The 27,943-nt window shown below is 42.0% G+C and overlaps 2 protein-coding genes across 4 annotated transcripts in view; one reads left to right on the top strand and one right to left on the bottom strand.

Annotated features, from left to right (window-relative positions):
• PITPNC1 (phosphatidylinositol transfer protein cytoplasmic 1) overlaps positions 1-5,060 on the bottom strand; it is a 132,259-nt gene extending 127,199 nt beyond the window's left edge. Inside the window, exons 1-2 of one of the 3 annotated variants that reach the window (XM_083427966.1) lie at positions 4,929-5,060; positions 28-136 (exon numbers count right to left, since the gene is read on the bottom strand). In XM_083427966.1, the coding sequence (XP_083284092.1) occupies positions 28-75 (48 nt within the window). In that variant the 5' untranslated portion in view covers positions 76-136; positions 4,929-5,060. Of the gene's footprint in view, positions 1-27; positions 919-4,928 lie in introns of those variants that run through there. The other 2 variants (XM_083427965.1, XM_083427967.1) reach the window with 2 other exon arrangements.
• Positions 5,061-13,404: 8,344 nt separating this feature from the next.
• PSMD12 (proteasome 26S subunit, non-ATPase 12) lies at positions 13,405-27,653 on the top strand. Its single transcript, XM_083427771.1, has 11 exons — positions 13,405-13,644; positions 16,464-16,523; positions 17,563-17,691; positions 19,563-19,670; positions 20,444-20,548; positions 22,533-22,682; positions 22,820-22,954; positions 24,189-24,301; positions 25,238-25,412; positions 26,004-26,081; positions 27,206-27,653. The coding sequence occupies exons 1-11, from the start codon at positions 13,537-13,539 to the stop codon at positions 27,413-27,415; spliced, it is 1,371 nt and encodes a 456-aa protein (XP_083283897.1). The 5' UTR covers positions 13,405-13,536; the 3' UTR covers positions 27,416-27,653.
• Positions 27,654-27,943: the final 290 nt, after the last annotated feature.

The raw sequence follows: 27,943 nt of genomic DNA, 5'->3' as shown, positions 1-27,943 counted from the left end.
CTAAGCATTACCATCTACTGCACTTACCTCTTCAACTGTCAAAGGCATACAGATCCGATACTCCTTCATGAGCATATTCCTTCACATTAAATGCAAATCAGCAATTTAGGAGAAACGTAATCACAGTGCACCCCAACTGCAGCAACAACAAAATAGGGGAAAAAATCTTGTTTTATATCTTTTTTAAAAAAATCAGCAAGGTCTACAACACACTGTAGTATGTGTGCTTGACAATGTATGTAGAAATTGCCACTGCCACCATCCAGAAAGCTGATCTAGCAAAAAAAAAGGGGGGGAACAGAATTTCTTCTCTCTTCCAGTTTTCCTGCTTCAAACTGAGATCATGTGATTTTTTCACTCACACATACACAAAGGAGTCTCAAACATAAAATGCTATCATAGTGAATGGAGAGACATCCACTGGAAATGCATTAAAATCGACAATTTCTTTCCAGTTGCATCAAGACATTCCTAGAGCAGCTGAGGTGGGGGAGGAAGTAAAAATAAATGAAATAGTCCACAGATGTTAATGTCACCAGCAGCGGCGGCAGCACACGGGATCAGCAGCAGCAAAGATGCAAAGCTTATTTCCAAGACAAAGGGTTTATAACGTTTCCTTCCCAGGCTGGTAAACAAGGCTCTCTCTCCCCGCCTCACTGTACTAAAGCTGATGTTATGCCTTTCAGCATTACTGCACCCTGAGGGAGAGACAGGATGTGTCTTGGCTTTTCCTTCCACCCTTTGATCGTTCTTGAGGGCTGGGTTTCCCCCACCAGAGCTGTGTGTACGTACTGGTCGGGTCCTATCTGGTCGTGCTGAGAAGTCTCTGCAGCAGCAGCTTTAGAAAGGGTGTGAGTGTGTGTCTGACATCAGCAGCCACAGCAGGAAGGATGGCCCCATCCGGCCAATAGGGAAATGGCATAGGGGGAAAAAAAACGCAAACGTTTTAAACAAAACAGCATGTCTCTGCTGAAGTGTCAGCCAGCACAAGGAAAGCAAGCTGCAACTGAATTCGAATAAAATCCAAAGGGATAATTGCTTTCTCCCCACTCTCCACACATACCTCCCCTCTCCTTTTGGTTCTTGCAGACTGATTTCAGACCATTTAGAAAAATGCAAGGAGCAGCAGTTGAGTGAAACTGACATACGGTATATGACTAATTTAGAGGCAATTCCAGACAGCGATAGCTACTAAGCTGTTCCTAGAGATCTGGGGGGAACCTTTGCTGGATGTGTTTAGAAATAAAACTAAGCATGAGATACATGCAAGAAGAAAACTCTTCTTCACTGGAGGCAACAACACTTGCAAAATCTTTTATGCATGGCATTTTAAAAACTATTTCTGTTGTAATAAACCAGGAACGGTTATGGTGGTGGTCCCACCTCTACTCACACTTCCACCAGCCATTTTATGGTGCTCTATTGCCTGCTATGGGACGCGGGTGGAGCTGTGGGTTAAATCACAGAGCCTAGGACTTGCCGATCAGAAGGTCGGTGGTTTGAATCCCCGCGATGGGGTAAGCTCCCGTTGCTCGGTCCCTGCTCCTGCCAACCTAGCTGTTCAAAAGCACATCAAAATGCAAGTAGATAAATAGGTACCACTCCGGCGGGAAGGTAAATGGCGTTTCCGTGCGCTGCTCTGGTTCGCCAGAAGCAGCTTAGTCACGCTAGCCACATAACCTGGAAGCTGTATGCCGGCTCCCTTGGCCAATAAAGCGAGATGAGCGCCACAACCCCAGAGTCGGCCACAACTGGACCTAATGGTCAGGGGTCCCTTTACCTTTATTGCCTGCTATCTGTGGAGCCTTGGGTCATGCTGCATTTCACACAACAGCTCCAATTTTGCTGGAGTGTTTAATAGTAGCAAAGGAGTGTCTTGTGGCCTTTGTGATTCCTGACAAACCTCTAGAGACACTCAAACAAAAACAAGTGACTCATGGAAAAAAAAGAATCCCTTAAGAGGATAATCACCCAAAGCACCTGAAGAGTTTTAAAGCATCAATATACACGCCAAATAAATACCTTCAAAACCCTCCATGATTGCCTGCCCCCCATCTGAAACATCTCTGCTCTTACATCCCAACAGATCTCTTCCTGTTTCACTTGTCCAGCTCCACCAACCTCATGGAAGGTCTCCTGCTCCTTGAAGCAATTGCACCCTTTCTTCCTTGACTCCTCTAATTGCTTGGAGCTGCCTCCCAGAATGCCTCAGTGCAACCACTTCCTTTGTTTCCTACAAATCCCACTTCCAAATTCATACTTTCTTGGAAGCCTTTGGAACAACCCCATAGTCCCAATACCATATTGTAATGAAGCCAAAGTATGTGTAATTGAAATAATCACATATCCCTTCACCGGGGCAAAGCTAGGCTTTATTTCACCCAGGTCAAAGACCCAGTTTGGCACCCCACCATGGGCATTTGTACGCGCACACACACACAGCCCAGCTAGTTCCCCATAGCTACAGCTCTGCCTTCAGCTGTCTGTGCCAGCTTCTATTTTCCATCCCCTTTCTTTGGCAGTTTCCTATGGGTGACATCCAGTTGTGACAGCCTGATTGCACAAAGAGCTTCTTCTCACAACAAACAGGACTTCCACTCCTTCCCTCTGCACACACATACACACACACAAACTCCGGAGGAATCTTCCAGAGAAATTGGGGACAAGTGAGGTTGTGACTTATGAAAGGCTGAAGGGTTATTGGATCGTACCCTATATAGCTGTTGTTAGATTGAAAGCCAAACGAGAGACGGAACTGCCAAACTTCTTCTTTGTAAATGACCATATAGGTAATGCCATTAATATGTCTTATTTGCATTCTATGCTGATCTGATTTCAGAAACAGCAACTGCACTGGTCTGCAATGGCTTGGAAGCAGCACAGTAACAGCAGCACAGATTCTACAGTTGCTCTTCTGCTTTTAATTGTGCAACTTCGGCAGAAGCAGAACAACATCTCTGCATTTGTTTTCACTGTTATATCTCATGCTAGAATGTTGTAGGAGAAAACAGCCCTTGCATGAGTAGAAAATGACTTCTATTTGAACTATTATTTTTTGTAAGTCGTTCTGAAAAAAGCAGAGGAAAGGTGTTCTAGATAAATAAATCTTACTGCCATGCTGAAATAACATCTGAAAGAAACTAAAAGCAAGTGATGAAATATGGATTATGTAAAAACTGGTCATTTTTCTTTTCTACTTCCTCAATCTTTGAGTTAGGAATCCTGAACTAGTAGGCTTTTGTTCTGATCCATGACAGCATTTTGCAACAAACTGAAAATAATAATGATGATGATGATGCAGCTATTGCAATATTAAGCTTGTATTCTTAAAAAGAAATGTGCATGTCCTTTATAAGTATAAAAGGACAGCACAGGACATACAAAAACAGGATATAACAACCTCACCCATTTCCTTTTTGAGCAGCATTTCATTAACAGCCCTCAACTCTGTAAAGCAGCCATAGCTTCTCATATCAGTTAGAAATGCCTCAATGAAAACACATTGCCATTATTATCTTCTTTTAGCAGGCATAATCCTTTTCCACTTTTGAAGCAAACAATGCGCAAAAGATAAAAAGCTGATACATTTTAATTATGTCTGAATGTCAACATTTCAAGCTCATTCATTAACATGCATAATAACTTATATTCTCAAATTGCCCCTGAAAGTTATGTCATGTAAATTATATGTGCTTCTCAAAATGTCACCGTGATCTTGAAGAACCAGCAACCCAAACATTTAATATAAAAATACATCAAGTACTAAATATAAGCATGAGAGACTAACAGTGCAGTCCTAACCACATCTACTCAAAAGCAAGTACTATTGAATTCAGTGGTGCTTTCTCCCAGGAAAATGGGTTAGGATTGCAGCCAAAGTTATTTTTATTTCCTTAACACTTTTGCACTGAAACATCACCACAATTGGCATTGAACCTCCTTTTAGTACATGAAGACTTTTGTTAGAATGCCAGCTGTCTTTTTTTCTGCCCAAAAAATAGATGAAGGTAGTACTTTTTACCAAAGAATACAGTGCCTGAAATCAGTTCCCAAAACTTGAATTTACAAGATGCAACTATTAAAGTTAAATTTCCTTACAAATATCAAACAAATTTTGAAATTCAGATTTGCCTATATGCAACCTTAGGATCTGTAAGCCTTAGTCCAGAGACAAACACTGCCATCTAGTGGTAATATAAGCCACTTCAACTCTTGCTTAGCTCTTCTGCACTCCAATGCACACTCAACTAGAAGGCCCACTGGTGGCTTGCCTTAACATATCTAACAAACAAAAGCCTGCTCTACTGTGACCCAGAGGAAATAGCTATATTTAGAATTCAGGTTCTTTTATGGCTGCAGTACATTATAATTTTAGATTACGTTGACTTTTAATGCAGCTATAGATTTGGCTATTGAACCACAAAAAATAGAATAAAGACTACTCTCAAATTACTATGTTTGACCATATTCTCACATTTTTTACTGAATGGGCTTCTTGCTTTACATGCGCCTGTGGTGCAAGCAAAAGCTTGCACTGCAGCTACTATCATAGTGTCTTACATGAAGTAAACAGGGCTTGGGTAACACTCACAAACTTTGCATATTGAAAGCAAGGGGAAACCTGCCCCCTCTGTTCAGTTCCTAGATAAAACTGCATCAGAATGTGGAGCTGCAGAGGGTCTCTGCAGGCTGTAGGGTGGGGTGCAAGAACCATGAAAACAGAGGTGGATTCGGGGCAGCACGACCGGTTCTACCACAGTGAATGCTGAGCCTAGGGGGTACAGCAGGGCGTTGCAACTATGACATAGTGAATTGAGCAGAACAGAAGGCGAGAGTCAGGGTTTCTGCCAAATTTGGGTCTTGCACAGGGCGCTGCTGAAATTCAAAAGACCAAAGCCCTTCCCTGATGAAAAATCCCATTGAATTACTTGAATGAGTTCCTTCCTTGCTGAAGGACGATAAGGGTAGGTCTGCTCTCAAAATCAAACAATAGCCCCAACACCCACACAATGCTCCATGCAGCATAGCATTGGCTCAGTCTCTTAGTACCAGTTTGTGCTTTTGAAATACACATGAAAATAGCTTACTCAGTTCAGTGGTGGTATAACATCAGAGGGACAGAAGACCATGACATCACAGCTCTCTTTTGTGATGAGACAGGGTGGCTATGTTCTACCTCCACTACCGGAAGCAGTATGCCTCTGAATGCCCAGTTGCTGGGAATCACAAGTGGGCAGAGTGCTGTTGCGCTCAGGTCCTGCTTTTCGGCTTCCCATAAGCATCTGGTTGGCCACTGTGAGAAGAGGAAGCTGGGCTACCTGGGCCAGTGGCCCGACATAGCAAGCTCATCTTACGTCCTTATAAGAAAAATGATTTTACATAAGGAAGGATTTGCACTTATTACAATGTATTCGCACTAATAATAATAATAATAATAATTTATTTATACCCCGCCCATATGGCTGGGTTTCCCCAGCCACTCTGGGCGGCTTCCAACAAAATATTAAAATACAATAGTCCTTCAGATATTAAAAGCTTCCCTAAACAGGGCTGCCTTCAGGTGTCTTCTAAAAGTCTGGTAGTTGTTTTTTTTCCCTTTGACATCTGGTGGGAGGGTGTTCCATAGGGCAGGCGCCACTACCGAGAAGGCCCTCTGCCTGTAAGACCCGAATCTTATAATTGAATTGTCTAGTTCAATTTTTATTTTAATATAATGCATAAATACACTTATATACGCAATTTACCTTTTTATAATTAGTAGCATAACCTTTCGCTTATTGTTTCGTTCCATTACAAACTTACTCCAGTTATCTCAAATTTATACCAGCAGTGAAAAAGTTTTAAATAGGTTCAGATTATGTTTACGCTTCATGTAATTAACAAGAAGGAACCAAGTTCTCTCAAAACTGTTTGTTCCATCTTCCTTTTCTTAATCCAGTGGTGCGCATAATAACCAGATCAGTGTGATATATATATTTAGAATATCAAATATCCTACACATTCTTAAATTCAGATGAGAAACTGCTTCATAGAGCTTCTATTTCTGTTCTTGGAAAACATTTTAATACTACACTCATAGGCTGCACAGAAGCAGAACTTGATCATTTATATGTTAAGAAGTCTAAGCGCTCCTGCTGTGTTATGACTAATGTATTAAGATGCTGACCCACTGAAATGATGTAAGGTGTCAAGGCTATAGTAGCATCTGTCATATGCTGTGATTACAAGTGCTAAATATTCCTCACCCTCTAAATACAAAAGCAGAAGAGCCACCGCAGAAGAGATTATGTTTAGGCAGATGAAAGAGGTGAATGGTAAGAGAGACTGTGGGAGATGAACCCACAGGGAAAGTCTGGGGTGAGCTGATGAAAATCAAAGCTATTCAAAATCATCACTGAAAACGCCAATTTAAACAGGGAGGGCCTATCACTAGGGGGTGAAGCAATTGTCCCAGTTGGCAAATGCTCCAAAGTAGCACCAACCGCAGTGGCAGACTCTCAGCCATTTCTCTTGCATCCTGCCCGGCCACTCCCCTTTGTTGGAGATCCAAGCAATGTGTCCCATAGGCCTGCAACACCAACCCTAAAATATTTCCTTATTTATTTATATACTGCTTCAAACTGAAATAGCTAAGTATCTTACACAAAATCATCAAATACACAAACCACAATAAGATCCAATTTCAAATGCAAAATAGCATAGCTGAGTAAACACTGTATGGAGGCGAAATACAATCCAACCTCTGTCTGGCAAGGCCTGGGCAAAATAGAAAGCTTTCACTAAAAGATGTACAAATTTGGTGCATATTTGATAAAGGGTAAGGATTACCCAACCCAAGGCTTGGGAGTAAGGAGCTGCCAACTACCCCACTTAGCATCTCCACCACCAATTCCCCAGCAGGCTGCAGTGCTCAGGCAGAAGCATATACAGTGGTGCCTCGCAAGACGAAAAGAATCCGTTCAGCGAGTCTCTTCGTCTTGCGAAGCAACCCTATTAGCGGATTAGCGCTATTAGCGGTTTAGCGGCTATTAGCGGCTATTAAAGGCTTAAGGGATTAGCGGATTAGCTGCTAAAAGGCTATTAGCAGCTTAGTGCCTTAGAAAAAGGGGGTGGGGAGCGAAAAAAAATCGCAAGAACTCGCAAGACATTTTCGTCTTGCGAAGCAAGCCCATAGGAAATTTGTCCTGCGAAGCACCTCCAAAACGGAAAACCCTTTCGTCTAGTGGGTTTTCCGTCTTGCGAGGCATTCGTCTTGCGGGGCACCACTGTAAAAGGTAAAGGGACCCCTAAGCATTATGTCCAGTCGTGACCGACTCTGGGGTTGCAGCGCTCATCTCGCTTTATTGGCCAAGAGAGCCGGCATACAGCTTCCGGGTCATGTGGCCAGCATGACTAAGCCGCTTCTGGCAAACCAGAGCAGTGCACGGAAACACCGTTTACCTTCCCACCGGAGCGGTACCTTTTTATCTACTTGCACTTTTTGGGGTGCTTTCGAACTGCTAGGTTGGCAGGAGCAGGGACCGAGAAACAGGAGCTCACCCCGTTGCGGGGATTTGAACTGCCGACCTTCTGATCGGCAAGTCCTAGACTCTGTGGTTTAACCCACAGCGCCACCTGCGTCCCAGCAGGGGCATATAGGTCTCCCCCAATAACCAAGTCCCGTGCCATACAGGGCTTTGTGTGCAAATACCGTAACTTCAACTTGAACCAATAGCACAGTGGCAGTGCTGATTACTTGAACAAGGCTATCACATGTTGCTGTTAGGCTGCTCCACAAAGCAGCCCAGCAGTCAAATTTTGTACCAGTTGCAGCTTTCAGACTAATTCTAAGGGTAGATCCATATTTAGTGTTGCGATTATCTTGAGGTTACCACGGCATAAACCACTACAGCTCAGTTATCCCATTCCAGGGAAGTTCTTAGGTCACGCACCGGCTGAATGTGGTTAAAGGCACTCCTACCCACTTAGCTCTCCAGTGATAATAATGGATGGAGGAGCATCCCTAGGCTATGTACCTAAACCTTCAGGGGAAGTACAACTCTCTGCAGAACAGGTAACCGACCAAGATCCCAAACTCAGGAACTACCCATTCATAGGGCTTCCATTTTGTCAGGATTCAGCTTCAGTGTATTGACCCTCATCCAGGCCATTACTATTTCCAGGTACTGGTTCCACACATGTATAGCCACACTTGATTCAGGCATTTCACAGAAACAGAGCTGTGAGCATCAACATGCTGGAAACACTGTGCAACAAATTTCCTAATGCAGGCATAGCAAACTCGGCCCTCCATATGTTTTGGGACTACAATTCCCATCATCCCTAGCTAACAGGACCAGTGGTCAGGGATGATGGGAGCTGAAGTCCCAAAACATATGGAAGGCCAAGTTTGCCTATGCCTGTCCTAATGATCATCATCAGTGGTTTCATAAAGATGTTAAAGAGCACTGGGGATAGAACAGTGTCTTGTGACACTCAACTGTTCAACAGTCAAGGAGCCAAAATGCAATCTTTGGCCTGCTGCCTGCAGGTGCACCGGAGAATGTTATCTTATTGACAGTGTTGAAGTTAAGATTCAACTGCCAGTCCAGTTGAGGACATCTTGTCCTTTGTCTCAGACAGCAAAGTATCTTGGACTGGACTTAAAGTAATTGCTGTGATTGGCAGAATTGGCACTTCTACACTGTACCCTTTCCGTATTTGTAAGCACTTGATTATTTAGTGTGATAGCACCTGCCTTTTAGAACTCTCTGCCTATTGAGATTAAGCAGGCGCCTTCATTGTACTCTTTTGGGTGCCTACTAAAAACATTCTTGCTTAGACAAACTCACCCAGATGCTTAGAAAGTTAAGGTAATATTAATCTATTTTAGCATTTTACGGAAACTTCATTTTTAATATATCAACCAATAAGTAACAGATTTTTCTCCCTGCTGTTAAAATCAACATGAAATTGTCTCAAGAATTTCTTTCAAAAATCTTTCCCAAGGAAATTATAAAGGGAACAAAATAATACATAAGGAACAATGGTTTTACAAGGTATTTCACTATATTTCCTTCTCTCTAAATATGCTACGAGCACAGCTTGAAATTTCAACAATGCATTCCTCTTTGTGCCAACAGAAAATTTGACAAAATAGGAAGACCACAATCAGATTTAACAGAATAAAACGGCAAAAATGGCAGTTCGGCAATTACCGGTAATATCTGGTTACTGAAAGGTCCCACTCTTTAACTTTATTTTTTATGCACAACTTTGCAGATATAGGAGTAACAGCCTCAAGGTCATCAGGAAAGAGTCCATAAAGATTAAAATCAAGTTTCAGCTATCTTTTATTTTCTGAACAAGCATGCACACTAAGCGATTGCGCTAACAATTAAAGCTTCTAGATTCAGGTAGGTAGCTGTGTTGGTCTGACGCAGCTGAAATAAATTTTAAAATCAAAAATTGTCCAGTAGTACCTTAGAGACCAACGAAGTTTGCAACTAAAGATTTATTTTAAAATCTTTCATTTTGCTATCCATACAAGGTTCTCACAGCAGTTTCGAAACTGAAAAACAAATACGCATCATCTGCCAGTAAATTCATACACTTGAGGTGTATGTTTTTAGGACCCACCTTATTTTTATGGTTGGAAGTGGTTTAAAATTGTTTTATATTATGTTTTAATGCTGTAACCTGTCCTGGGATCTTATGGTGAAGGGTGAGTAATAAATAAATTATTAATAGTAACAATAAACTCACGTAATTAAAAAGAAAAATAACACAAATAGCCAAATTGTTTTGGTATTTAAAATATACTGTATATATCAACTATAAATGCAGCAGTAAATTATTAGCAATTAATTATCCAATTTAAATAAAAATATCTGATGTATTATTATTTCAAGTCATTGATTTATATCTACTCTGGCACAGGCAGTGAAGAATGAAGCAGAGTTACACTCTGAGCCCATACAAAAATTAATAGGTTTAAGCTTATCTCTGCATAGATCAGTATCTTAACCTTACAAGGACTTTACTGGTCAGGTTATACAGGTTTATGTTACTATGGGCAACAGAGTAGTAAAGTGAAATAGAATTGTCATCAAACTTGACCTTGAAGCTTGTAAAGAAAATCAGTAGATTACACTAATGTCAAGAAATTGCAAAGCAGAACCACCACATAAATTTAACGTATGTTTTTTGGCAAAGAAATAGAAAGCCAAAGACTTGAACATTTTTTCAAAGCTGGGGGAAAAAAACAAAAAACAAGGCACAGGAATGTGGTTAGAATCTTGGATATTATAACAGGCAGTTTTGCCCTCTCCATTTAAAGGAGTTGCCACTGTAATATGTTTTTAACTACAAGAACATTCCTACTTCCCTTAAGAAAGGAAAGCAACAAAAAAGACAGGGAAAAGCTCTCACAAACAAGCACTAAAGTAGCTTACAAATCCATTCAGTTTTATCATTTAACTACTATGATTGGATAAGCAAGGCTGAAACACTACACACACACACACACTTGGGAGAAACATACTGAGTACAGGGTACCTCTGGTTGAGAACAGGATCCATTCCAGAGCCCTGTTCTCAACCTGAAAGGAACGCAACCCGGGTCTGCACACGCGCAGGTCGCGATTTGCTGCATCTGCGCATGCGCGTGATGTCATTTTGCGCATCTGCAAAAATATATCATGCAGCAAACATAACAAGAGGTATGACTGTAAACAGGATTAGGCTAGCAAGGCATTAAGAGAGTGTGTGTGTACAAGATAGTATCAGTATTAAAATAATCATAAACTATAAATAGGAGTAAGATTATAATTATATTAAGATTATAATCTTAAGAAGTAACTTCCCTTTTTGTCAAGTCTAGCAAACTCAGGTTTAACATATTGTTAGGGGTTTGTGGGTACCATATTCCCCCAAATTTCTGGGTCCAGTAGGGGTTAGAATTTAATCAAGGCAAATGTTAAGCCATGCCTGTTTCTTGATCAGGAAATTGCCTGGGGTGATTGACCATTTGGAAGACAAAAGGAAGGTAATGGGCCAGTGTTGTTGTTTAGTCAGTTAGTTATGTCTGACTCTTCGTGACCCCATGGACCAGAGCACGCCAGGCACTCCTGTCTTCCACTGCCCCCCGCAGTTTGGTCAAACTCATGCTGGTAGCTTCGAGAACACTATCCAACCATCTTGTCCTTTGTCTTCCCCTTCTCCTTGTGCCCTCAATCTTTCCCAACATCAGGGTCTTTTCCAGGGAGTCTTCTCTTCTCATGAGGTGGCCAAAGTATTGGAGTCTCACCTTCAGGATCTGTCCTTCCAGTGAGCACTCAGGGCTGATTTCCTTCAGAATGGAATGAGCCAGTAGGAAAGCTAAATGAGAAGGGACTGTGTGCCAGACAACAAATGGGAGGGGGCCCTTCTTCCTTCAGCTCAGAGTTAGTTAGAAGAACAAAAGTCAGGGTTTAGAGGTTTAAAGTGGGCTGGATGTGGGGGAGGTGGGAGGTTGCAGGCTGTTGAGGTCAGCAATCTAGACAGAGGAATGGCTTAGGGGGTTGGACAGATGACCCTCAGGGTCCTCCCAACTCTACAACTCTACAATTCTGTGATTCTGTTTTAATAGTTGTGCCTACGGGAAAAGCAAGACCCTCTTGGGGGAGTTAATGCTGTGAACCCCTCCATCATAGGCTCAGGTTGTATATATGTGTAAATAAACCATATATCACAAAGACACCACAGTCTCCTCTATGTCTTATTCTCAAAAGGAAACACAGACCCTGGGTAAACAAGCCTGGAACCCCAGAAATCTCACATGAGAGCTTTTCAAACTGCATTTCTGCCTTTCACACATGCAATCCAGCAGGAGGAGAAGTGCAAATGTATTGTAAGTGGTATGTATGAAATCTATGTGGTGTACCTTACCTACACCACTGTGTGAAACTTCTCATGCTCCGACGTCTTTTCATCTCTTCGTTACTGAACCAAGGACAATCATGCGCAGCAGCATAGTACAAGCGGGACAGCACGTTCCTAGCCACTGGAACCTCCTGTATCTATCTAGGCATGCAAAAAACAAAAAACACTGCTTATACCGATTAGGAACCTAGGAAGCAGTCCTACAGAGTCTGTCTACCTCAGTATTGTCACCATGATTAAGAACAATTCAGACAAGGGCCTTTCCCAGTCCTACCCAGGGGGGTTGCCAGGGATTGACATGGGAATTTCTTGCACTTGGAACAGGTGATGTGTCACCGAGACAAGTGTGAGACTCTTTGGATTTTCCTCAGAGACCCCCTGAAATCGAAGTGCCTAACCGAGCTGCATCCTCGATTATATATACTGTAAATCTAACGACTAAAATAAAAATAATACAGTGGTACCTCAGGTTAAGTACTTAATTTGTTCTGGAGGTCCGTACTTAACCTGAAACTGTTCTTAACCTGAAGCACCACTTTAGCTAATGGGGCCTCCTGCTGCTGCCACACCGCCGTAGCACAATTTCTGTTCTTATCCTGAAGCAAAGTTCTTAACCTCAAGCACTATTTCTGGCTTAGTGGTGTGTAACCTGAAGCGTATGTAACCTGAAGCGTATGTAACCCGAGGTACCACCGTAATCAATTTGTTTCAGTGGGGCACTCTGGGGGCAGCGAGTGTCCATATTCAGAACAGAACAGGGCATTTCTCAGCCCCTCATTTGTGAAAACGAGCAAGGCCTTCAATAATAACAGAAGCAGGCCTAACCTTTTCCTTCCAAGTAGCCCGTCTGACAAGACTTTAGAACGGCTAACATCCGTCCTGAACTCAGGGCACTTTCATTGTGGGTTTTTTTACAGGTTGCACAATGAAGCCTCTCTGGAAGATGGCATGGTAGCAAGCAGTCTCCTCAAATTTCCAACCGCTTGCCATTGACAATTTTCTTTCTGTAATAATAATAATAATAATAATTTATTATTTATACCCCACCCATCTGGCTGGGCTGCCCTCAACAGAATATTAAAAACACAATGAAACTTTTGTCCATCAAAAGTACCTGGGTCTAATAATAACAACAACAATAATAATAATAATCCCAATATACCTACTGATTTTTGCCACTGAAGTGCATAAATTTATTATTACTATTATTATTACTACTACTATTATTATTATTATCATTATTAGCAGCAGCTTGTGCCTCAGCTGATGTCAGTTTACTGGGGTTAAAAATAAAAAAATGTCCCATGGGGCATTTTCAAACGCCTCAGCTTTCATCTCCGGCTTCTCGGCCTCCGCCTCTCACCCTGAAGAAGGACCCCATCACTCGAGGCGGGAAGAACCGCCGAGCCCGCTTTAGGCGTCTACCGCAGTGCCTGGTGCTGCTACTGCTCTTTTCTCAGAGCAGAGCTGGGAAAGGGAGGGGTCCTCCGGGGATAGGTGTCCTTGTGAGCGCCTACGCGCCTAAGGGTTTCCGGTTCCGGTGAGTCAGTGTCTGTGTCTCTCTGAGGGAGACCGAGCGAGCGGTTTTTGCCTGTGAAGAAGCTGCGGGAGACTCGGAGCCGGACGCGGACCCAGCATGGCGGACGGCGACGCGGAGCGGGCCGATGGCCGCATTGTGAAAATGGAGGTGGACTACAGCGCCACCGTGGACCAGCGCTTGCCCGAGTGCGAGCAGATGGCCCGGGTGAGGGACTGGGCCGAGGAGGGGCTGAGTCATGGCGCGGCGGGCCGGCCTAGGCCGCGTCGTTCAGAGCCGGCGGCAGCTGGGCGCTGAGGGGAAGGTCGCCGCCGTCCGGCCAAGGGAGGACGGCGGCGCGGGTGGGAGGGCGCTCGGGAAAGGGGTTCGCCGGCGTTGGGCGAAGCCGCGGCGCCCCCGAGGATGGCACGATGGTTACGAAGGTCTGTATCGTCACGGGCCCATTTTCCTCCCCTGCTCAGGCGGCTGCGGCCACACGGGAGGCTCCTTTTGCGAAAGGGACATGCAAATTTGGGCGGCCGCAGAAAGTGGCTCCCTCGCAGCACAATCCGAGAGACATTTGCGGTTCAAAACCGGGATGAAGCTGCTCCATTTCGCGCGCCCCACCCCGTATTTTGGACAAGGGAGACTTCCCAATACAGTGGTACCTCGGGTTACATACGCTTCAGGTTACAGACAACACTAAACCAGAAATAGTGCTTCAGGTTAAGAACTTTGCTTCAGGATGAGAACAGAAATCGTGCTGCAGCGGCAGCAGCGGGATGCCCCATTAGCTAAAGTGGTACTTCAGGTTAAGAACAGTTTCAGGTTAAGAACAGACCTCCGGAACAAATTAAGTACTTAACCTGAGGTACCACTGTATTCAGTTAAGGGGCTGTGCTGGTCGCGATAGCTTTGTGTCACAGGGACAGCCTCTTGCGCCCCAAATTAAAATGTTGCACCCGAGTAGCTTGGAAGAATGGAAATAGGCAAAGAGACAGAGGGAGAGAGATTACGACTACAGTATAGTTAAGTGATGATCGGAATAAGGATGCAGCCCCACCGACTGTCTGGAGTAGACATGTATTTGATAGATCGGGGCAGCAGGAGTAATCAAATCTTTTTTTGGATTGTAGTGCTGTTCTTGGAACTTGATTAACGCAAAGCTCAAAATGTGCACTGTTGCAAATATTTGCTGCATTTGATAAAGCTGCTAGTGTACTGTGGATTGCTTTATCTCGCTTTCAGCCATGGTCAAAGCTGCATCAAGCAGTGCATGTTACCAATATTAGGCCTATGGCAGGCATGGCCAAACTTGGCCCTCCAGCTGTTTTGGGACTACAATTCCCATCATCCCTGACCACTGGCCCTGTTAACTAGGGGTGATGGGAGTTGTAGTATGAAAACAGCTGGAGGGCCAAGTTTGGCCATGCCTGGCCTATGGTTATCCTGAGAGACATAACCAATGCAAAGTTACTCTTTAGTGTCCTTCCTAAGAGTTGTGGCTACTTTTAAACCTCTGTTGCTCTTTTTAAACCATATTGCTTTGGCTAGTGGCTGATGCAAATAAAGATGATTCTGAACCATTTGTTGAAGGTACATAACTCCATGGTGTGTGCTGCACTGTTTAGAATGGTCCTTTAGTTTTGTTGCAAATCTGCATTGACTATAGTTACAGGAGATACCAAAGGAGGAGTGAATGCACCTTTTATTTCTGTAGGAGAGTTATTGTATTTTCTATTCATTTTCTAATAAATAGTACTGGGGCTCTTATGACAATAGTACAAGAAGGAATATAGTGGCTTTAATTTCTAGAGTGAAAATAGCTAAGTCAGAACTTATTTTTCTGATGATGCTCCTATCATTTATTCTCCGAAGTATTGCCACTACTTCACTGGGATTCTTTTTATATTTTGCTGGAAGCCGCCCAGAGTGGCTGGGGAAACCCAGCCAGATGGGCAGCGTATAAACAATAAAATTATTGTTGTTGTTGTTGTTATTCTCCACTGCTCTTTTTCTTGGTTGGGATACTGTTAGTCTGCTGTCTTCTCCCAGCAAACAGGGCAAGTAGCAATTGTAGCTGGACTTGTTCTTGGGCTGTGATAAATTTGTGGCTGCTGGTCCTCTGAGGTGACAGGTTACCCTTCTGCCACCCTAGTGGGAATGAAGGAACTGATTGTTGCTTCAGGATTCAACTGAATAACTGTAGAGCTTCATTTGCTTACCATAATTTCTACTAAACACAGGGAACGGGATAGGCAGTGACAGGGCGCTCTTATAGCAGCACCTTCCCCTTTAAGCAACAAGGCTTCCAAGTTAGAAAACTAGCTAATTCCAGGCAAATTGGGAGTATGTTCACTGCTTTTCAAAAAGTCAGGGATCCAATTTGCATCTGGCAAAAAGGGTTGCAGTTATATCCATAAATTTCCTCTTGTGTACAGTGGTACCTTGGGTTAAGAACTTAATTCATTCTGGAGGTCCATTTTTAACCTGAAACTGTTCTTAACCTGAGGTTCGACTTTAGCTAATGGGGCTGCCGCGCTGCCACCGTGCAATTTCTGTACTCATCCTGAAGCAAAGTTCTTAACCCAAGGTACTATTTCTGGGTTAGCGGAGTCTGTAACCTGAAGTGTCTGTAACCTGAGGTACCACGGTATATGAATACTGTACATCACAAAATAGCGTTTGATAACACTTACCTAGATAAATGATGGCTGAAGACTTGGCTTCAGTAGCCTTTTATAACTTCTAGAAGTCTCTTAAGAAAGATTGGTCTAGTTATGACTAACTGCAGTCCTATTCTGAAGTCCTGTTGAATTCAGTGGGGCTTACTCCTGGGTAAGTGTGGTTAGAATTGTAGTCTAATTCCAGTTGAAATCAACAAAACAATATTTTGCAATGTATTTAAATCCTCTAGTTTGTAGTGGGAAGTGACCACAATTAACTGATGGCCGTGACTCATTTGGCCATGATTGGGCCCTGTTACCTTCAAAACCTGTACAATAAGGACGACTTAAAATAACTCAGCTTTTATTCTTGTATTTTAGGATGGAAGGCTTCAAGAAGCAATTGAGACTTTGCTTTCCTTGGAAAAACAGACTCGAACTGTAAGTATAGCATACTGAATAACATTGCTTTTTAAAAGGTCATTTTAAAAGCCCCCTATTATGGAATATATCATCTAGCACAGGGGTCAGCAAACTTTTTCAGCAGGGGGCTGGTCCACTTCTCCCTCAGACCTTGTGGGGGGCTGAACTATATTTTTTGGGGGGGGGGTGAACGAATTCCTATGCCCCACAAATAGCCCAGAGATGCATTTTAAATAAAAGGACACATTCTACTCTTGTAAAAACACATTGATTCCCGGATCCAGCCCCCGGGCCTTAGTTTGCCTACCCATGATCTAGCATGAATTTGTCACCCCTTAATTACTTTTAGCCATCCTATTGTACTTGGCTCTCTCGCAAGGGTTAAAATGGTGAATCTTTTCCCAGACTTTCAATGCATGCATATGAATGGTGGGGATTTTTATTCATTCTAATAACTATGATTGCAGAAACAAGAGGGTGCAAAAAAGTTTTTCTTTGTTACCACAGCCTACAGGACCATGTGTTGTGCCTAGTGTTGCAACAGAGAGGTTGCACTGTCACAACAGAACTTTCATACCCTTTTGTTCGCATGTACCCCCCAGATCTGCTCCACAGCTGATTTGGGGGGGCTGGAGGGGACAGGAAAGGAAGTTCCTTTGTATGCACTGAAGTCACTTGTGCCAGTGAAGCTGCTGCATTAGATATGAGCCCCATGTTCAAATACTGCTAGTCGCTCTTCTGGAAGAAAGAATAAGTGGGTGGGAATAAAAAAAGGGAGATGTTCCTTGTTCTTTTAGCACACTGGTACTATTCCTCTTTGGTAGGTTTACTTGATGTGAGTAGTAGAACAGTGAATTGATCCTTAGCTTTGCTTTATGTAACCCAGATTTCCCTCTTACTTGTGGGCCTCAACTTGTCTTACAAGGTTGAGGATAAATTTCCATTAATAGCTAATGACTTTTTTGGTAGCGCTACTCCATTTGGAAGTGCCAGGAATCTTTCTTTGTGTTTACACTGTAGAAACTTCTGTGCTTAAGTATATACTTTTGTTTTTTAGGCTTCTGATATGATATCCACATCTCGCATTCTGGTTGCTGTAGTGAAAATGTGTTATGATGCTAAAGACTGGGATGCTCTTAATGAAAATATTATTATTCTGTCAAAGAGGAGAAGTCAGTTAAAGCAGGTAAGATTGTGTTAAGCCATAAGAAGTGTGGGGTGCTCAAAACTTTGTGTCCATATATTATCTCTTGAGTTTGGCAATCATTCATTGTTCCTTGTAGCCAACAACAGGAGGCACCTAGTCTTCCTGCAAAGTGTCTTTGCACCTACTGCCTCCTAAGGAGGGTTACAGGAGAAGAGTAGTGGGCAGAGGGTTTGTGCAGTTTGCAGCAGTTGCTCTCATCCGTGACACTGGTGCTGCGTATCACAAAGTTGCAGCCTGCTGTCATTTAGAAAAAGGGAGTTGTGTCTGTGCCGCTGGTGGTTTTTTTAATAATTCACTATTCCTGTGGCAAGTACACTGGAGGCTTCCCCTGCTGTTCTTGATAATACTAGTTGTCACTAATACCCTGACAACTGTCAATAGAACATCTTAATTGTGCTGTGGTTTATAGGGTGAAGTTGGCAATGAGCTTTCAAAATAGCCTAATAATGCATGCATATTCTGAATGTAGACAATAAAAAAACTTTGGGCTTATCAGAAATGCTTTATAAGGCATAGGTTTGGAGTGAATATATGTTAGAGCAACATCCAATAATGCCAGCCTGCTTGCTCAGTGGGAGTTTCTCTTCTCCCCCCTGTGGCCAAGGGCCCATCCCAAAAAAATATTGTAGTCTTGCAGGCCCTCCAACCCTGGTTGCTTTATGAAGATGTCCTAAATTTGTAACATACACATTATATGTTACTAGATGGTGTACGCTTGACTACTTTGTTCATACAACAGTTGCGGCAAGAGCATGCTATGCTTCCTTTTGTTTAGTCCCCCTTCCTTCATTGGGAAGACTTGCTGCTTATTTTTGAGCAACACCACAGGAATATAAGCCACAATTAGTATGGGAAATGTGTTTAATATGTGTGCATCCATACATTTGATACACTTGCTTCCAGAAATTATTACTGTTGAATTAGATTAACAAACGGCTTAATCTCTACAGATAAATTAGGTATGTGTTTTAGAGTTATGTGTAGGTAATTTGTTATCCTGTTCGAGGTTGCGGAGGGGGGGCGTGATAGACTGACACTTTTTGTATCCAGAAGTAAAACCTCTATTTTCTCAGCTATTTAAGCTTCTTGAAAAATGAAGGGTTTTTTTTAAAAAGTAAACTTGTTCTAATGAATGATGACTATTCATATAGATGTTAGTTTGTTTTGACCATCTATTTGCGGGAAGGTGGATTAAAATAAATGATAGTGTACAAAAGACATACAATATTTCTGTGGCTCAAAGTGTTCAATACCATCCAGGCATGCTCACTTGGTTGGCTGGCTGGACAGTGTTCTTGAAGCTACCAGCATGAGTTTGACCAAACTGCGGGAGGCAGTGGAAGACAGGAGTGCCTGGCGTGCTCTGGTCCATGGGGTCACGAAGAGTCGGACACAACTAAACAACAACAAGCCACATACTGTGCTAGTATATAACATAAAGGCCTATGTTAACTGTATGTGAGCTCAAGCTTTGGTCACTGAGAAATAAACAAGGAGTTCTTCTAGTGGAAGTCACTATAGGATATAGGCAAGTTCTGTTGTTTTGCATAAAATGTCTTTTAGACTAAATATCCGTTTTAGCACCTTTAAAGCAAAGCTGCTAAAGTGAGAAAATGGGAGGAAGCATTTGAGCTGAATCCTGCATGAGAGCTGTCTGCTCATTGTGGTTTATATCTTAAATATAGAAGCAAAGAGTTAGTGGTAACTCCCTTTTCACGTCAAATGTAGCTAACCATTTTTAATAGCAAAGTTTTTCCATTTTGACAGGTATGAAACAGCTTAAAAAATAGTGTTCAGATAAATGGGCTACGTTGGCATAGGATTACAAGTTTTCTCATTATTTGTATTAGGCTGTTGCTAAAATGGTCCAGCAGTGCTGTACTTACGTTGAAGAGATCACAGATCTACCAATCAAACTGCGTTTAATTGATACACTGCGTATGGTTACGGAAGGAAAGGTAAGTATTTTTCCTTTTAAAGAACCGTGCACTTATTTCAAGACTCCCTTGTATACACTCTTGAATCTTAAAACAGCAGCTCCTGTTGATTCTCCAGAGCCGATTGTTGGTGGGGACTGCAGAGGGAAGAGCAGAAGGAGAAATCCTGTTACACAAGCAAAAGTCCACTTGTGTGATGTTGGATCTCACCCAATGAGTTGTACCTTTCTAGGTCATATTTGGAGTACCCACAGAAATCAACGAAAAAGATTATCTAAGGTCTTCCCTGTTAGCCTTGAGCAGGCTTCCTCAACCTCGGCCCTCCAGATGTTTTGAGACTACAATTCCCATCATCCCTGACAACTGTTCCTGCTAGCTAGGGATCATGGGAGTTGTAGGCCAAAAACATCTGGAAGGCCGAGGTTGAGGAAGCCTGGCCTTGGGCATTAATTTTTCTTAATTGTGTTCTGACAGATCCTGGGATGCTGCTTTACCATGGGAGAGTCAGGAGGGGGCTAACCTGATTATTGAGTGAGAGTGCAGCCCTTGGTTTGGTAGCAGTAGTGCTGCAGCCTGTAAGAGCCCATCACCAGGAGCCCATTGCTGCACTGTGGTGGAATGGAAGTTGGGACCCTTCTCTCCTGGCCCATAAAGAAAGGCCCATTCCTATGGCTGCAAGCAGTGCCATCGCCAGCCCCCCCCCCCCCAAGTTTGTGATGATGAGGCAAATCATGCAGTGTTTGTGTGGGCCAAACATACTGCATAAAGTTAAATGCTTTCTGCTTCTTTTATAGATCTATGTTGAAATTGAAAGAGCTCGGCTGACCAATACTCTTGCAACAATAAAAGAGCAGAGTGGTGACGTGAAAGAAGCTGCTTCAATTCTGCAAGAACTTCAGGTGAAGGAGCATATGTGCTCGAATACATGACATTGTTTGAAGTACTGCAACTTTAACCCTTTTTAAAATACACTTTTAAAAAAATCTTGCTTCAATTGTCACTGTAGTAGAAATGGAAAAAATGAGCAAACCAGGAGCTTTTGGTAACTATCTTTGTATTTTGAATATGTTTTACAGCAGTGCATTTATATGTTAGGCTAGATCCACACAATGGGGCTTTCCTGACATCTTCCATTCCTCACTGCATTCTAGTGGGGTGGGTGGGACTATTTAGAAAGGTTTGGGATGGAGCTTGAGTGTGTGTACACGAACGCTGCGGCAAGACTGAAAAATGGGAAAGTTCAGTTGGGACTGTTTTGCACACTTTGTAGAAATCTTTGCAAAGCTTAGGTGCTGTCACTGAAGATTGCCAGCTTTCTAATAATATTCTTATAACCTCATTTTCTGGGCTGATGTGCTAAACTGATTTCTGTCAAGAACCAGAACCAATAAAGGTTCTCTATATGAATTATGCAGACTGTATTTAAACAGATAACGAATCGTTAATACAGTGGAACCTCGGTTTTCGAGCATCTCGGAAGCCAATCAATTCGGAAGCCGAACACCGCAAACCCAGAAGCAATTGCTTCTGTTTTCGAACGCACTTCGGAAATTGAATGGCTTCCACTGCGTGCTTTTCCATTTTTTCAGTGTATTTTGCCGACCGCCCATTGATCCTCGGTTTTCAAACGTTTCAGAAGTTGAGCGGTCTTCTGGAACGGATTACGTTCGAAAACTGAGGTTCCACTGTACAATTTGCCCCCCCCCCCATACTAAATGTTGCAATGTACTTGAACCATTTGAACTTCTAGTACAATTATTACAAATTTCTAGTTTACTGTCCTTAAATGGATAAAAATTGGAATTAGTTATTGAATTGCTTTTATCACAGAATGCTATTATTTGCTATTCTTAAAACAGTTTGAAAAAGCTTTCACCCTTCAGCTATTGGCTGCAATGGTGTCAGGTGACTTTATTATCCAGTTGTATTTTAAAAGGTACAGTACAACTTGCGCTGCCCATAAAAAGCAAGACTTGAGTGAGAGACTAGGGTGACGTCTGCTGTTTCCAGGAATTCTTCTCGTTCTGAGACTTTATTTGAACCCTGGGTGAGAACCCGGAGGGAATGTCAGAAGGAAAATGAATTATATTAATAGCAACTTTGCATTAATGTAACTTTTTGTAATATTTTCAGTTGTCTTTTGCTTCAGTTTTCTGCACATTGCTTAATTTTTAATATATTACGCAGTATAAAACTTAAATCACTTGAATACTATGGGGCAGGGGTGTATTTTTCTTGTGAGCTGTTAGTATAATAGGCCTGGTAAAACATCTTTAGATTCCTAAAGGTTGATGTCAATTTGATGTCAAGTCTTGGAAAAATGTCTGATGAAAACAAATTAATAGAAGTCTGGTTATGGAAATATGTACAGCAAATAGGGTATGCAAAACAAGTTATCTGCAGATCAACAATAAATACAAATCAGGGAGTGGAATTCAGTGTTGTGGTAAGGTGATCACTCTGTCAGTGGAAGCATTTCTCCCTTCTACCCGGCCAGATGGGCTTGGAAGAAGAAGAAGACTTATTAGTATTGCCCCACCGTACACTGTTCTGTGGGTTCTCCCAGCCTTCCCATGGAGCTTGGTGGGGGGAGAAGTTCTGTTGAACTGGCTTCTTCTCTAGCACAACCGTTCAGTTGAATCCAGCCCAAGATTTTTAAATTTCAAAGTTTTTCTAAGAACAGCAGTACCTGAAGTTTAAAAATTTAAAGTATAGTAATTGAAGCATAAATGCTGGCATGTAAACTGTATTTGTATGTCTACAGAAGCCATCTTTCTGTACACTTATGATTTAGTTGCAAGACAGCTTTGGTGGATAATTGTACCTTGCAAGCTTTAGTTTTGCATATCGGTCTATAAAGTATTAATACATTCTGAATTTTAGGTGGAAACCTATGGATCAATGGAGAAGAAGGAACGTGTGGAGTTCATCTTGGAGCAGATGAGACTTTGTTTGGCTGTGAAAGACTATATCCGAACTCAAATTATTAGCAAAAAAATTAACACCAAATTTTTCCAGGAAGAAAACACAGAAGTAAGTCTGGTGGTGGACGACTTATACTAAGCTGGTTTAGGGGATGTTATGGGCATGTTTTAAATGGATTTCTCTGTCACATTGGGGAAATTTTACAACCATTTCTGTGTTTAACCTGACACTGTGTTACATTTCAGAAATTAAAACTGAAATACTACAATTTAATGATTCAACTGGATCAACATGAAGGTTCCTACCTTTCCATTTGTAAGCACTACAGAGCCATTTACGATACTCCTTGCATCCAGGCTGAAGGTGAAAAGTGGCAGCAGGTAAAAAAAGACAGAAAGTAGCAAATACACTGTAACCTGTTCAATTGTCTGCAAAAAATATCATGTAAAGGAACATTCTTTTTTTATCATTTGCTATTGTTTTGGAGAGGGCTGCTATTCTGCACTGTGCTCAAGATTTCACTTTCTTGAATTTCTTCATGTGGCCTAGTTTTCTTTGTGAGAACCCCCCTCCCCCCAAAACAAATCAATTGGTCACAGCCATAACATTATTTTCTGTTGACTACATTATAGCTAAAGCTGTGCCAGTGGAGTAGATTCCATTCAGACTATATAGAAAACATCTGAAGACTTACGTTCAGACAGTTCACAGGCTGATATTGCAACTTCAGAAGAAGCAGGCAATTAGCCAATCCCAGCCTTAACCCATGCATCATGAACCTAACACTATATCTGTTTTCCTTGCCTGCATAATTTAATGAGAGGGCAGGATCTCTCAGCATTCCATTATCCACTGCAGTGTCTACTCAGTAAGCATCTGAAATGGGCCTGATTGTCATACATTTGAGATGTAGAAAGCTGCTAAGGAGGCAAGAACTCCTTGTAGTCTGCTCCCACTTTTGCACCAGTGTCAAGAAACCAGCATCACCTGAATTATCTTCCTTGCTTTGGTAATATTTGGAAAATCTCTGTCATCCAATTCAAGTGTGCAGATCAATCAAACAGTATAGTCCTATTTCAGATTGTGGGTGGGGGCTGAATTAATGCCTGCTAACTTACATTACAGCTTTCCAAAGGAAGGAATTCGTTTAAATGCAAGACTGCCTTTTTATTTTTTGCATGTTACTTTTCTTACATGAATCATTACTTCCATTTTTTAAAAAAAATTCTAGGATGTCCCTAAAGAGCAAAGGATGTATAATAATTTTAAAATGCTGGTTCTAAATAAGATTCTGCTTGCAACACGAGATTGGATTTGATGTAACATCTTGCAGCTCCCTGCTTGTGTGATCCCATAAGGTGGAGTCAATTTTAGTACCTTGGGTTGTATCCAGTGGTTGCGAAGGCAGGTGTTAGCTCATGCAGCCAATCATTCTCTTACTTTCTCTTTGCGTAGCCATTGGCTATAGCCTTCCATAAATTACAGAAAGTTAGATTCATAGGTTGTCTTCTGATCAAGCTGGTGATTTCAGCTTTGTTTGTTTGTTTGCTTTCTTGCATTGCTGCCTCTTGTTCAACTACAAAATCAAGTTTCTTCCTATCTTCTTTTAAACAGGCACTGAAGAGTGTTGTTCTCTATGTTATCCTGTCACCTTATGACAATGAACAGTCTGACCTGGTACACAGAATAAGCACTGATAAAAAACTAGAAGACATTCCTAAGTACAAGTATGTAGCTTTCCTGTTGGCATGCTAATATACTGAGAAACTATCCCCGTAGAATTTGGTGTGACATTTGAAATGTTATGAAAGCCAGCTAGTCAAGATGTTTATTTAAGGTAGGGTGGAGAACCTATGACTACTATTGCAACTCCCACCATCCCTGACCATTGGCCATTCTGGCTGATCTGGAGGGCCACAGGTTGTTCCCCCAAACTGACAATTTGTAAAATGGCTCAGGTGTTTGTACCCTGCTATTACACATACAAGTAGGGATTTACATTCACAAACCTTCACATATTGTTTATAACAAACCAAATCAGAACTGGCATCCTTGAAGTACATTCTGCCGTGAACATGGACATACATTTCTGTATACTGTGTAAATGCAATTCTCTGAATTATTTTTCTAATATATTAATAATCAAAAAGAAACTGCTGTGTTAAATACATTGGTAATGCTGGCAGACGCGGGTGGCGCTGTGGGTTAAAGCCTCAGTGCCTAGGGCTTGCCGATCGAAAGGTCGGCGGTTCGAATCCCTGCGGCGGGGTGCGCTCCCGCTGTTCGGTCCCAGCGCCTGCCAACCTAGCAGTTCGAAAGCACCCCTGGGTGCAAGTAGATAAATAGGGACCGCTTACTAGCGGGAAGGTAAACGGCGTTTCCATGTGCGGCTCTGACTCGCCAGAGCAGCGATGTCACGCTGGCCACGTGACCCGGAAGTGTCTTTGGACAGCGCTGGCCCTTGGCCTCTTTGAGTGAGATGGGCGCACAACCCTAGAGTCTGTCAAGACTGGCCCGTACGGGCAGGGGTACCTTTACCTTTACCTTTAATGCTGGCAGAAATCTTAAAGGCAAACCTACTATGTTAAGGTGAAGCAGAACAACTTTGTCAACCAACAATTTACTGAGACCTTTTTATCTCTCCCCTCCCCCCCCCCCAACAGAGATCTTTTAAAATTATTTACCACTATGGAATTGATGCGTTGGACTACCCTGGTTGAGGAATATGGAAAAGAATTAAGGGAAGGTTCTCTAGAAAGTCCTGCAACAGATGTGTTTGGTTACACAGAGGAAGGTGAAAAGCGATGGAAAGATTTAAAAAACCGAGTTGTGGAGCATGTAAGTTCAATCTGCTTTCTAGCAACAAGTTAGGACTAGGAGGAATACTATTTCTGACAATCATCCTGTTTATAAAACGTTTTATTAAAAAAAAGTGTCGGGAGCTACTGCTCAAGTCAGGATGTAGTTAACACATTCTAGCAAAGTGTAAGACCCGTGTGTGTGTATGGTGTAACAATATAATATCTGAAACATTCTTTTGGAAGCCGAATGTCCGATGGGGATTCCGCAGCTTCCGATTGGCTGCAGGAGCTTCCTGCAGCCAATATGAAGCCACGATTGGTTTTTGAAAGCTTTGGAAGTCGAACCAATTTCCGGAACGGATTCCATTCAACTTCCAAGGTACTACTGTATACGTATATAAAAGATTTTAGGAAATTGGGATTAAGGTAGGTTTGTGTTATTTTATACTCCCTTCTGATTAGCTGTGTGCATGTGTAATCTGAGAGTGTCTTACATACTAGCTCAAATACCAAAACTATATAATTGCTTGGCTTGTGCTACATCAGCCCTTGATTTCATTACAGCATATTATTTTTTTGTATTTCAACTGCTCCTTTCTGATCACCTTCTATTCTTCTTTTCTTTTAGAATATTAGAATAATGGCAAAATATTACACCAGAATCACCATGAAGAGAATGGCACAACTTCTGGATTTATCAATTGATGTAAGGGATTCTCAGAATTGCTGAGGGCTTTTGTATCACCCTCTTGTTTCCAAAACTGCCGCCTGCAGGTTTCATTCAGGTGGTCCACGATGTGCCTGTGAAGAGCGCTTAGAGTAAATACAGTAAAATAGAATATAAGAATGGAGGACGCGGGTGGCGCTGTGGGTTAAACCACAGAGCCTAGGACTTGCCAATCAGAATGTCGCGGTTCGAATCCCTGTGACGGGGTGAGCTCCTGTTGTTCGGTCCCTGCTCCTGCCAACCTAGCAGTTCGAAAGCACGTCAAAAGTGCAAGTAGATAAATAGGTACCGCTATGGCGGGAAGGTAAATGGCGTTTCTGCGCACTGCTCTGGTTCGCCAGAGCACATGACCCAGAAACTGTACGCCGGCTCCCTCGGCCAATAAAGCAAGATGAGCACCGCAACCTCAGAGTCGGCCGCGACTGGACCTAATGGTCAGGGGTCCCTTTTCCTTTACCTTTAGAATATAAGAAATATAAGGAGCATTTTAAAAATAAGATAAGAAATCATACACCATCTAGCACAGCACTTTGCAGTTGCTACGACAGGCAGAAAACTCCTGAAGTGGTCTGTCAAGACTCCCAACAATTTTCAAGTGGTCTCGTGGGGGGGCGTATTTGGGGACCACTTTTGTTCGATTTTTTTAGTTGAACCTGCTCTTCAACATCTGTTGCAAAAGACATTATACGGAATTACATGATCTCAAATGCACTCTTAAGCAGCTAACCTTTCTGCGACACTGTTATCAAATATAACGTTGGCCTGTGTCACACAAGATTTCCTTGACATGCAATAGTACTTTTCTTCTGTGCTGCATCTTGGTTTGAGAATACTCAATATAGTTGCATCGCTGGAGACACAATTTCTAAAAAACTGTTTGAAATTAGAACGAGATAGCCAAACCAATGAAGTTGAAATGTATTCATTTCGGTGGAACAAAATCAAAGTCTGGATATCTTTGTCATGTTTCTATTTGTTCGTTTGTTTTATATTTATATCCTCCCCTTTCTCTTGAATAGTTCCCCTAAGAGACAATAGAATGTCACTCAAAGCAATTTTAAAAATTTTATCACCTAATTCAGTGCTGTTTGTTTGCTTTACAGGAATCTGAAGAATTTTTGTCCAACTTAGTGGTGAATAAGACCATCTTTGCAAAAGTAGATAGGCTGGCAGGAATTATCAACTTTCAGAGACCCAAGGACCCAAATAACTTGCTCAATGACTGGTCTCACAAGCTCAATTCGCTGATGGCTCTAGTTAATAAAACTACACATCTCATTGCCAAAGAGGAGATGATACATAACTTGCAGTAAGGTGCTTCAGTGGCCTTAATGCTTTAGGGAGGCATTGAATTGGTTATAGAAAAAGACTTTATCCCACTGCATATTTGGTTTTTTCATCTCTTCCCTCCAGGTGAAATTTAGAACATAATCTCTCTTGAAGAATTGTTGAGAATTAAGTTCCTTTGATTATTCATTTGGTTTATAACACTTTTTTTTGCTGCAATTGATGGAAAAACACAATAAAATTGTATTGCCTGTGTAATGGAAATGGCCTTTGATTTATCCCAGTTTGCCCTCATTTGTCCAGCAAATATTTTTGCATTGTCTATCTCTATGATCGTCTTACCCTTCCAGGTGTATAAGTATGTTGTAATATTTTCTTTTATAAAGAAATGTAACAAGATTATACTTCAGTGTTAACCTTAAGTACCATTGTGTCTAGAAATGTCAGGTATGGAACTGAATTCCCGTTTTTATTCCGGTGTTGTGGAATGGTAGTTTTATAGCAGAATGTGACCTAACAAAGGCAGCATGGAGCAAGTTGTACCTTATTTTCAA

Source organism: Podarcis tiliguerta (genome assembly GCF_965153285.1).
Source record: "Podarcis tiliguerta genome assembly, chromosome: 2".
Taxonomy (NCBI): Eukaryota; Metazoa; Chordata; class Lepidosauria; order Squamata; family Lacertidae; genus Podarcis; species Podarcis tiliguerta.
Note: the sequence above shows the minus strand (reverse complement) of the source record. Positions and strands in the feature narration are given on the sequence as shown.

Bases quoted from the DNA above. Each gene is read 5' to 3' on its own strand.
- PSMD12 (XM_083427771.1), top strand. From the start codon at position 13,537: ATGGCGGACGGCGACGCGGAGCGGGCCGATGGCCGCATTGTGAAAATG. The intron at 16,524-17,562 runs GTAAGTATAGCA...TTTGTTTTTTAG, and splicing joins TGGAAAAACAGACTCGAACT to GCTTCTGATATGATATCCAC. The intron at 26,082-27,205 runs GTAAGGGATTCT...TTTGCTTTACAG, and splicing joins TTCTGGATTTATCAATTGAT to GAATCTGAAGAATTTTTGTC.